The sequence below is a fragment of the Ictalurus punctatus genome, chromosome 12 (genome assembly GCF_001660625.3).
Source record: "Ictalurus punctatus breed USDA103 chromosome 12, Coco_2.0, whole genome shotgun sequence".
Lineage (NCBI taxonomy): Eukaryota > Metazoa > Chordata > Actinopteri > Siluriformes > Ictaluridae > Ictalurus > Ictalurus punctatus.
Window position 1 is genome coordinate 5,003,711 of NC_030427.2, and position 12,537 is coordinate 5,016,247.

At 37.3% G+C, this 12,537-nt stretch overlaps 1 protein-coding gene across 1 annotated transcript in view; it reads left to right on the top strand.

Annotated features, from left to right (window-relative positions):
- LOC108272961 (TSC22 domain family protein 1) overlaps window positions 1-4,549 on the top strand; it is a 51,916-nt gene extending 47,367 nt beyond the window's left edge. The window contains exon 3 of the mRNA XM_017481854.3: window positions 3,372-4,549. Within this exon, the coding sequence (XP_017337343.1) occupies window positions 3,372-3,626 (255 nt within the window). The 3' untranslated portion in view covers window positions 3,627-4,549. The remainder of the gene's footprint in view (window positions 1-3,371) is intronic.
- Window positions 4,550-12,537: the final 7,988 nt, after the last annotated feature.

The window sequence follows — 12,537 nt, forward strand, 5'->3', positions numbered from 1 at the left end:
TTTGTAGAGAAAATTAGCTGCTTATATTAAGTTGTTGCATTCCCCACCATTATATGTAAGGAACATTTAGATTAAGTCACCTGTATTCTCCACCTACAATGTAGGAGAGACTAGCAGATCAGCTCGAAAGAGGAAATTTGGCTAATTTAGTATTTCTGATCAACTATTCGTCCAACAATAAGTTGAAATTAGTGTATTTATTAATTATGCATTAGATATTACCTCGATGGCCACCGGCAATAATATCCTAAATATAGTGAAACATTATTTTAAGAGCATTGTAGCAAGATCGGCAATTGAAGGCAGTAGACTTTGTAAAACACAATAGACACATATTTAAGAACGGACAAGACTTTATTAAACTGTTCTACTACACACAAATGCGCGCACACATCCACACACACACACACTCAAACCAGGGTGATCATGGCTGTCAACAGAGTGAATGAATTTCAGAGTTTATAGCACTGTAGGTTATTTCACAGACCATGGCCTGAATGAATCATCAACTTATTAATCTACTTTCACTTCTTTAGAAGGGCTTTAAATTTAATAATTTATGTACCAGTTTAGCTAGAGTCTGGAGGTACTGAACTTGCCTTTTGAGGGGACTTCATTACGTCATGGTGTTGAGGGGATTCCTGCGATGGTTATTTATTAATGGTCTGGTCGGCGTTTGAGTTGAGTCTCGGAAGACCAATCGGAATGGTGAATGAAATGGAGTCTGGTAGGCGGGAGGTTTGATGAGCTGGTTGCAGCTCTCAGCTGGGTCTCCAAGCAGATGTGATGGCTGGAGACTTTCTGCTGCCTCTGTTCTTCTTCTGATGAGATGAGAGAGAGATTGAGATGAGAGCTGAGAGTGAGCTTCATTGGTGTCATTGGATTTTAACTCTTTCTGGCTAGTCCAACCCCAGAATGCTTCCTCCAATCAAACATTGTCTTAGGGCAGGGTGTAAGCCATCTTCTACACCTCTGACGTTAATCGGTCCATTGTCTCTGCAGATGGGAGGTTCTACACTTTTCATGATTTGTGGATCAAACCTTGTTCCAAAATATTAACATATACATATAATGACATTCTACACAAATTTCCTTACTCTTATCCTTCACTCAGTGATCACGCACATACCACACATGACTTATATTGGCTGTTGTTAACACACTACTAATAATCAAACAATAATCATACTACTACTACTTATACTAATGCATGCTAATTAAGCAAGTTGTGGCAACTTAGAGATTCTAAGCACAATAAGTCCAGAAGAAAACATGGTGGAAAATAGATTATTTAAATATGTATTAGTTTTCAGTCACTGCCTCTATAAGCTATATGGAGTGCTCTGATTGTGGACTGTGTGAACACGCTGGTCTTGTGTAGACCCTTTCCTTGGGCTGTCTTAAGTGGAATGCGCCTAATTATTATTATTTTTTTTTATCTCTTCCTGTTACTATCTTCGCTGCCTGGTTTGCCCTGAGGGAATACACATAATATGGTCACCCTTGCTTTTGTGATGTAATGTTATGCACATCAGGGACAGTGATGTTTTATTTATTTTATTAAAACAAATCCCAACATTGAACATGTTTTGAACATTTTAAGCTCTAAAATAAGCTCTAAATAAAAGTATTTTAGATCATATTGCTTTTCTCTTGACTTTATTTACATACAGTGGGGGAAATAATTATTGAGCGCGTCAACATTTTTTTCAGTAAATGTATTTGCAATGAGGCTATTAACATGAAATGTTCACCAGACTTTGGTATTAACTCAAGAAAGCCACACATAAAGAAATCCAAACATTAAAGTCCATAAATGAAGTTATGTGTAATAAAGCAGAATGACAAAGGAAAAAAGTATTGAACACACTAACTGAAATGTATTTAATACTTAGTGGAGAAGCCTTTGTTTGTAATGACACTTCAAGGCACTTCTTGTATGAAGAAATTAATCAGCTGCAGTATTCAGGTGTGATTTTGTTCCATTCTTCTAAATATATTGTCTTTAAATCTTGTTCAAATGGATTTAAGTCAGGTGATTGACTGGGCCATTCTAACACCTTGATTTTTTTTTCTCTGAAACCAATTAAGAGTTTCCTTTGCTGTATGCTAGTATCCTGGTGGATGGCAGCAGATTCTTCTCAGGAATCTCCCGGTAAAGAGCTCCATTCATCGTTCCTTCAATTATATGAAGTCTGCCAGTACCATGCGATGAAAAACAGCCCCAAACCATGATGCTTCCACCTTCCACCTGTTTGTATACTGTTTTTAGGGTGATGTGCAGTGCCATTTCTTCTCCAAACATAGTGTATAGTATGACAGCCAAAAAGTCAAATTTTGCTCTCGTCTGACCAGACTACACTCTCCCAGTATTTCATAGGCTTGTCCAAATGAGTTTTTGAGCAAATGAGCAAACTTTAAACAAGCTTCGACATGCCTTTTCTTTAGTAGAGGAGTCTTGCAGGGTGAGCGTGAGCAGTGGAGTGCATTGCCTATTGCCTGTTCTCTGTGACGATGGCACCTGCTGCCTCCAAGTGTTTCTGGAGCTCTTTCTGAGTGGTCCATGGTGCTTGGGCTCCTCTTCTGACTATTCTTCTGACTCCCTGGTCAGAAATCTTGCGAGGAGCTATTGTGTGTGGCCGGTTGATGACGGAGTGATGTTGCTTCCACTTGCAGATAATGGCCCCAGTGGTGCTTACTGGAAGGTTCAGAAGTTTTGAAATATGTCTGTATTTGATTCCATCAATATGTTTTGCAACAATAAGGTTGTGAAGGTCTTTTGAGAGCTCTTTGCTTTTACCCATCATGAGATGTTTCTTGTGTGACACTTTGGTAACGAAATGCCTTTTTGTAGACCATCAATTTATTAACCCAGCTGACATTAATTTGCATAGATAGGAGGTATAATTACTATGGATTTCAGCTGGTTCCTTGCCTTAGCTTGACTTGGAGAACTGTTTTTTCTTAGCGTGGTCAATACTTTTTTCACTTTATTACACAACTTTATTTATGCACTTTAACATTATGAATTCTTTATATTTCCAGATTTCTTGAGTTAATACTGATGTCTGGTGAAACTTTCATGTGAATAGCCTCAATGGAAATATATTTACTGAAAAAAATGTTGACGCGTCCAATACTTATTTCCCCCACTGTATGTGACTTTGAAGTAATCAGATTACATTACTTTCATATTGTGATACTTGGATTACATTACTGATGTACGTTTTTTTTTTTTAATAAAGAAATTTGTAACTGTAACAGAATACATTTTTAAAGTTACCCTCCTAACTATGAACCTGAAAGTGCTAACAATGACCATTCTCTTGAACAAATTTCTCATTCTCATTTCTTATCTCTCCATCTTTCAGGACTTGGTGAAAAGCCACCTCATGTATGCAGTACGTGAAGAAGTGGAGGTGCTGAAAGAGCAAATAAAGGAGCTGATTGAGAGAAATTCCCAGCTGGAGCAGGAAAACAACCTACTAAAGAATCTGGCCAGTCCTGAGCAGCTAGCTCAGTTTGAGGCTCAGGTGCAGAGCACTTCCCCAACCTTGGGTACTCAATCAGGAACTCTGGGTGGTCCACCAACATCACATACCCAGGGTTTGGGTCCTCCAGTGTAACCTCTACCTCCTAGTAGAGTAATGGAGGGCTACTGACCTACAATCTCACCAAAATATAACAAGTTAAACAATACTGTGAACACTTTCATGACTGGCAGCAAGATTGCTAAACACAGCCACAGTTGCTGAACCTTGAGGATATACTTCTAAACTTTTTCTCATTTGCACATGGTAAACTATCATATGACGCTACTTGTTAAGAGCCAACTCCTCGAGAGCTTTACATGCTTCAGACAATCAATACGGAGAAAAAGACTTGAAGTGGACTGTAACATAAGCCAATCATGGGGAGGATAAAGATGTTTGGAATTCGGTCTAATGAATCGCACCTTCGCATGCTCCAGAGTCTATTATGAATTGTTCATATCGGCAGTGAGTGGGAATTGTGCTGTTATTGGTGCATAATCCCTCTTTCGCGACCAGTGCTTTCCTTTTTGTCTTATGTCGTTTTCATTTTTTAAATGAAAAATAAAAAGCACTTTACAGTGACTACAACGAAGAAAATGAAAGATTGGAACCTTTCATCCCAAATATGAATCTGGAATGGTGATTTAATGCATTTTAGTAAGGCTTAGATGAATTATCTTTTTTTTTTTTTTTTTTTTTTTTCATTTTTAACAATTAATTCCTTTTAAATTTTGGTAGTTTTCAGGCTTTAAATTGAATAGCTATGCCTCAGTGTTCAGACTTTAATCTCATCATTTCTGCCCTTCTAAACTTGTGGCTCATGTATTCTTAAGCAGGGATACAAAGTGTTTCAGTAGTGGGACATACAGTAGGTGTTTTTCTGCTGCAGACCTAGGGGTGGATGTCCACCAAAAGTTATTGAACACTTTTTAATTAATAAAACAAATGTTTGTGTATGTAAAATGACTGTAATATGCATAGCAGGGAAAATTGAAATAAAATGAGTTGTTAATGTACAGATCAAGTTCAAACGGAATATACTGTAGTTTGGACTGAGCACACCGAGGAGCAGCACACATTATAATGAAATCTATGTTTCTACAGGTTAAAAATCCTGATAACAGATCTCAAGTTATTCCAGTGAAAAATCATTGATTCATGGAGATTTTTTTTTACCTTACAGTAATGGACTCTAGATGTAATACAAGCAGTTTGGTCATCACAATTGTTAATGACCTATAAGTGTCAAATCTTGCATTGAATTCCATGCATGTTCCTTTGAAAAACACATGAAAATGTGACGCAATACAATTGCACTAAACAGTTGCACCTCAAGTTTAATAAAAAGAAGGAAAAAAAAACATAATTTCCATGTAGTATCTAACATGCCTTTGCATTTATTACTATTCCATGTATTATGGATGTCTTGGGTAGTGTGATCTGGAATCATGCTTATCTTGGTTTATAGAACCGAAAACTGGGTCTTCTCAAGCTCCTTGTTAACAGATCATAGTTAGTAGCTAAACGCACTACACAATATGCCGCTTTTATTATGCACAGTAACAACACAGATTTTTTTGTGATGGGAGAAATGTTTATATCCCTAAATAGGTGGGAGGTGTAGCTGCTGAACAGCTGTTGCCTGATAATCAAGAAAAGGAAGGTGAAAAGATTAAACTTGATACTACAAATAGTTTTGTCCATCGTTGTTATATAAGAGTTCATAGCATTCAAACCATCAAAGCTTATAGTGTTTTATATTTGGGCACAGCTTTTGCGATGTGTTGCATATGAGAGTAAAATAGGACATATGATCAATGAGAAATGGGTTACTGTGAGAATCCTTTCTGCTTTTATTGATATGCTAGTTGGTTGTCATGTGATCTGGGTGTGACCAGAAAGTTATTTTAGGTTTTGCAGCCAGGAACCATTTAAACTGTAAAAAATAAATTCCATGGACCTCCCTAGCATATAGCGTATTTGTTTTAGAAACATAATCCAATAACAGTTTAACACATTGATGCACCATACCAAATGATCAGAATAATCAGGTTTCTGAGAAACCTATCTCCACCCCATGTATGACCACACCCCAGACTCTGCAGTTCACTTCAAATCTTGTCCTATACATGATTCAAGTTTTGTGTGAATCCACATGAGGAATTATGAGTTACAGCTGTTTGAGTAAATTAGGTTCAGCCTAATTAGCATTGATTGACATGCAGTGGCCATTTTGTTTAAATTATGAAATGTACTTGATAATTAATGAGGTTCACACTCTGCTGAGTAATTTGACATCAGATTTGTGAAGATTCACAAAATTAGGAGTATTAGGAATATTATGCAAATTAGCAAAATATCTTAAGATGGCAAAACTAAATGGTTTTTGAGACTTTTTTGATTAGGATAACCCAAAGAATAACGGGGGGGATTTTGTTCGCAGGACTCACAGTTCATAAGATATAGACCAAAAAATAAACACTTGTGCTATCATTACATGTGACTAGTTAATTTCATTTACGTGAGTAGCAACTGTAATACTGCACCTACCAATCAAGTTTCATATCAATACACTACAGTTTAGGCTGCACATTTCATTTTAGAGGAGAAAAAAAAATATAGCTGCAAGCATCAATTCTGGGGCCAAGCCTGACCGAGGCAAAGTGAGGAGATAACCAAGTATTGTTTTAGAATGGTCATGATTTTATGACAAAGTGTTCAGAACTTAGAAGCACAAATGTGCTTATTACATATCTTGTGAAAACTAGGTGGCACTGTTCCAAAACAGTTACCAGTTCAAGTCATGATGTTGTAAGAGCCATTATGTTGTAGTGAATGTCTGTTGTAATTCCACTGTTTAACACTGGGTGGTGTGGGTCTAATTATTATATAGGTGGTAGCTAGAGAGTAAGAGAAGGGAAGTGTGTAATGGAGGGAAGCACAACAATTTTTGACTGTGTCAGGACATGTGCAAGTGGAAGCAAGCTTATGGGATTACTATGTGATTGTGCATTGGAACTGTGAGTTTAAAATGACATCTACGAGCTTTGTGATAAAGTTGATCAAAGCAGTAGTAGACTGGAAGTGTGTCTTGTTTGGATCTCATGCGTCAGAAACACCTACAACACCTCTAAGTGACAAGATGGTCATTTGTCACTTCAGACATATATAAAATTTGGTCTACATATGCTAAATCTTTATGGAGATATAGCCTCATGTTCATTTTGGCATGCTCGCCAGCAAATTTGTTTGTGTGTTATTCGAGAATGGTTTGATTAATCAACTAGCATTCCATAATTTTTTGTTGGCATGGTCTACAGATGATGTGATTTGATTTTGGTCAAAATTGGACAAACGGTCTAGGAGGAGTTAAAAAAAATAGGTTTTCAAAACATTTAAAAATGGTGGACAGAAGTTTGCTCGATCGTGACATAATTGGTACCATTGTTCTTGGTATGAACCACAGTATCTATCAAGACCAATCGTATGACAGTAGGAAAAAAAAGATTCAATAGCTATTAGCATTTAAAAAAACAAGTATTAAACTTTTTGAGTCCCTTCAGAGCATGGTGCCAAATAAAACATAGTTTCGTAATGATATGCCAAGTCAATTGCAAAATACATTATTTTATGACTAAATTCAAAATGACCAACATCCAAAAGTGGTATCGTTTTACTCAGTATGTAGCACTTTATCTAAAGAGACAATTTTCGGCGAAAGTGTTCAAGAGTCATAAGCCAAAAAAAAATCAGTTTTTACTATCTGCTGACCAGTAGGGGGCAGTGCACCGAAACACTGCAGGTAACCTCAGGGACTAGTAATGATGACGTTCTCATTCCGTTCGAGTTATAGCCATTTAAGTAAAAGTGGCAACACCAAAACTTCAAACGTTTTGCTGTGCCCTTGTGGGGGTAAATCAAATTTTTTGATAACTATTGATCTAAGACGTCCAAAGTATTGTCCTGCAGTAGTTTTATTTCACTTGAGGAAAAAGGGTGTAGGCAGGGTTTTTTTTGAAGGTACAATACAACATGTTCAGGTTGTCAGCCAGCTGTTGCCTGTCCACAGAGTGGGTGGGGGGGGGGGGGGGGGGGGGGATAGTTGGTGATGTCTTTCAGGCCTTTCCACACTGTTTCAAGGTCATTATCCAATAAGCTGGTTCTCAGCTTTTCAGAGTAGTTCCTCTTAGCAACTCTTACCTCCTTTACCAAGGTGTTTTTTGGTTGTCTGGGATGGTTTCATTTAGCCAAGTTTCCAAGAACAACAGAGCAGCAGAGTTGAAAAAGTCTCTGTTTGTAGCTGAAGCATTAGCTTCACCATTGTGTTGACAAGAAAGCAAAGGCTTGCTAGGTGGATACTTGGGGGCTGAATATATGCTTCACATTTTGTGCAAATCCATGCAAACAGTCATGAATTAGAGCTGTGTGAGTAAATTAGGCTCTACCTTATTAGAATTCATTGACATGTAGCAGCCATATAGTTGACAAATGTCAAAATCTTTTTGATAATTATTGCGAGTCTCAGTCTGCTGAGTAGCTTGACATGAAAATTAGGAGATCAGACAAAAAGCCTAGTACAAATTCGCAAAAGCAAATGGTTCTTGGGATTTTGTTCTTCAGGAGAATACAAGGAATAAGTAGCATGAAGAATTTTCACTGTAGGACTTTAAGATATTAGCCAAAATGTAAAATGCTTCGCTATAGCACCACCATTAGTCTGATCAGGCTAATCACTCTTGAGTGAGTAGTGAGAGGTAGTACTACACACTTACCAAGTTTCATGTCTGTGGTTACTACAGTTTTGTCTGCATGATCAGTTTAAGAGAAGAAGAAGGAGGAGGAGGAGGGAAAAATCAATTGGATTCTGTAGGGGTCCACTCACTGGTTCAACAACGTTATCCAATGACGTGGTAGAAAGATTCACACGTGTTTCTGTCTTTTCAAAGAGATGTGAATACATTTAGATTATTACATTTGTCATTCCAATTCTGTTTCTCAAATTAAATCTGATTCCGATTATAAAAACCTCAATATTGTATTTGTTTCCTAGTTATTTATATTTTGATACTTTTTATCTTTTACATTCAATTAATTCTAGTTTATTCTATACTTTAAATTGTGCTCGTTCATTCGGATTCCGTGTCGCTCAGAGTCTCGCGCCAGCCGTGTATGCAGATCTCACGGTCGCAAACTCGCCAGTCTTGGGCATTAGCCAGAGGTAATTGACTAATACTATTTAAATGGCCGCCCCATGCTTGCCCTTTTCTAAAAAGTACTTTGTTGAGTCCCCTTAGATAGTAATACTTAATTATAGTAACGCTATTCCTGGTCAGAGGTCATGACCTCTAAAATTTACAGAGATAGACCAATAATATCTGAGTTAAGATTAGCGTTATATAATCATACCATAGTTTCCTATGTACACTTAACTAGAAACTATTACAATAACCAGAGGTTTAGACTTCACCCTATTTAGACTTGGTCTAAATATACATAAATAAACATAAATAAACTTTATGTTGTTTATGTCGTTTATGTTTCCTAAACGGAAATTCCCTATCAAGCCTGTACACACTAAGTACACTTAACTTAATGCCAAGTTGTTAGCCTCGACTCTAAAATCTCAGTTGGCGTGCCCCAATGCTCCACCTAAACCTGGATTTTAGCCTGTACTAACCTGGTTGCAGATTTGCGGTAACAAGGATTTAATGTAATCTACTAGAGCCAATAATATCAGAATCTAATTAAGTCTAATAATTTATTTAACCAGGTATGAGCACATCTAAATCAATACTACTATTAATAATAAGAAGAAAGAATTACAGTCAGTATTACATTACCAATCAAATTCAAAACATACAAAACAATACAGCATAAGAGAGTAAAAACTTGCAGACCTTGTATAGAAATCTACACACAGTGATCGTGCGGGAGATCTGTCTACAGATTCCCCGAACCTTTGGCCAGCTCTCCCCTAAATACCCAGATGCGATGTGGTCCACCAAATGGTGTTGTTTGTGATGACCATTTAATGTTTGTGGAAGGATGTACCTTATTTACATACAGGCGGTAATTTGAGTGAGGGACCTTGGGTATGCCTTTAACGGCATGCGATATTTTTATTTGAATTGCTGTTGAGGGAATGATGAGGGAACCATATCCTCCAGTCGCACTGAGACCTTTTGTATGATATCAAACATGTATAGTCAACATCTTATTCGCATTAAAACCTGTTATGTAATGTATATGGACCTTGGGTGTGTTTAAGGTGGTCTTGACACAGAGAGAAGGGTGTGAGGAGAGGAAGAAGGAAACAATGTAGTTACGATCTCCTAGTCTCCACTCAGCATGATGTGCTATTTCAGGTGAGGATGCTAATTCCCATGAGAGTCCTTTTCCTCAGAGAGCAGTTTTCTCAAGGTTCAGACATCTTGTCACCAGCCTTACAGTTCCAAGTATTACCTCTTTGGCCCTCTAAATATAGCTGCAAGCTTCTATCTGCAGGCTCGAAGCACTCTTAGCAAACATCACAGAAATCCACTTACAGATTAGCACATTACTGCAGCACATCAAAACTTTGACTTCTGAGACATAGCTATTTCAACTTAAGTTAAAAATTTGCATATCATCTCAGAATCCTTTGCCATACATGCATTTCGAGTTTTATGTAAGTATTTGCAGGAATTCATGAATTACAGCTGTAAACTAATACCACCCCACTTGGGTTGATTGGCATATGGTGCCAATACTGTTTATATAGTTCAACATGATTTAGATAATTATTAAGGTTCACACTCTTCAGAGAAATTTGTGACAGTCCAAATCTGTTACAATGCAAAACTAAGTTTAGCATATTATGCAAATTTTTGTAAATTGGAGTGATAATGGCTAAATGATTCAAATGGCCTATTTCTATGGTTTGACCCAGGCATCAGCACTATCAATAAACTTCACTGTGGCTCTTGTTGGAAACTCTCTATTCCCTCAGATATGTATAAGTATGTTTAGGTTATAGTTTAATTTCTGTCTTATGAACTTTCTAGAAACCTGTCTGTTGTGTACGTGCCAGTTTAACCATAGGTACTTCCTCTTGTCTGTTAAACGAACCACACCATATATGTTCAACAACTGCTTTACATTCTTGTATTGCTTAAGATGTTTTTCACATACGTGGCCAGACAGTCCAATTGCCATATTATTTCCACACAGCAGTACGCTTATGTACGGCTATTTGTACCTATATAAACCTCTGTGAATCTGCAATAAATTGGAGAAGTCTCTCTGAGCTACCCTTTGTGTCAGTGTGTTCAATCAGACTCTCTCCGGGCCCGTATGCGCTCTGAGGCAAACCACATCCGCGTGGTAGCATAGAGAAGAGAAACACTCTACTCTTAAACACAGAAAGGCTGAGAAAGGCTGACGGAGGAAAAAGGGATATCGAAGCTGTTACTTGTCCTTACAGCTCTTATTTTCTAATAGATATGCTAATTTTTTCAAGCAAAAACATGAATAGTGCCCCCCAGTGGCAAATTTAAGTGAGATTGCATCAGATAGTGGTTCCATACTCAAACTGTTTCGTAATGATAGCTCAATGCTAACCCTGTCAAATGCCTGCTGAAATCTGATTGGCTGCTGGCAGCTCTGTTCATTTACTAATTAGGCCTTCACTTGTGGTTCTGAACTTAGCTCCGCCCCTTTGCATTACCAGGACCCACACTTTGCATATGACCTCAGAATCTTGTCCTGTATATGCTTTTCAAGTGTCGTCTGGATGCACAAAAAGTTTTGTGATAATAGCTCAATACTAACTGTGTGAAATACCTGGTGAAAGCTGATTGATTGAAGGCGGCCACGTTTTTAAAGTAATTCGGTGATGATTAACAATCCAGTTGCAGATTTGCAGTTTAATGCAGGACAAATGCAGTTTTTTAAGTAATTAGATCATCATCCAAAATCCACTTAGAGATTAGCACATAGACTAATAGACTAACCATTGCAAATTTCAGCCCCATTGGATTTATGGTTCCTGAGAGACAGACTAACCTTAGCTCTGCCCCCTTTGCATGACCAGGATCCACACTTTGCATATGACTTCAGAATCTTATCCTGTATAAATATAAATAATTAGGTCAGCATCAACAATCCACTTACAGATTAGCACATGAATGCACCATACCAAATATCAACTTGATTGGACTAACAGTTGCTGAGAATCTAACCTTAACTCCACCCCCTTTGTATGACCATGCCCCAAGCTGTGCATGTGTCTTAAGAATCTTGTCCTATGTATTCTTTTCAAATTTCATGCAAATCAATGTAAGCACTCATGAGTCACAGCTTTTTGAGTTAAACTCTGCCTTGATTGATTTGAGTTGTTTACAAATATGAATGTATTTGATAACTACTGAGGTTACCACTTTCCTGAGTAATTTGACAACAAATTAGTGAAGATTGGCCAAAAATTCTAAAATTCATCCATTCATTTTCATGTGATTAATATTCAAATGATTCACTTTCATGTGATTCATTTACATATGATTCATTTACATGTGATTCATTTACTAATTTGCTTCTCTTTAAATCCAGTTTTAGACTGTGATATTACAAAGGTCTTTCCAGATTATTACTTGCTACACTGTATGAGATAACCCCAATAAAACTGCCTGAATTCTATAATATAATTTGTTCACCATGTTAGGTTTAAATCCTCTAAAAACAGATTCGCAATTAAATAACATTACTCTGTTCCAATTGGTGATACGGTACCTCTCCTTGAGATTTCACCCACTTTACCTAAAAAAGACTCTGATCATCATATGGTGGTGCATCTCTTTGGTGCATTGTCTTCTCCAAGTTGTGCAAATTTTGCATTAGGACAAACAGCTAAAGACAACAACAGTTGTTTTTCACCAAAGGTGGTAAACACTACTGAAAAGAACTTTTACGTGGATGATTGTTTGAAATCAGTGCCCACAGAGCTAGAGGCAGTGTAGTCGGTGAAGGA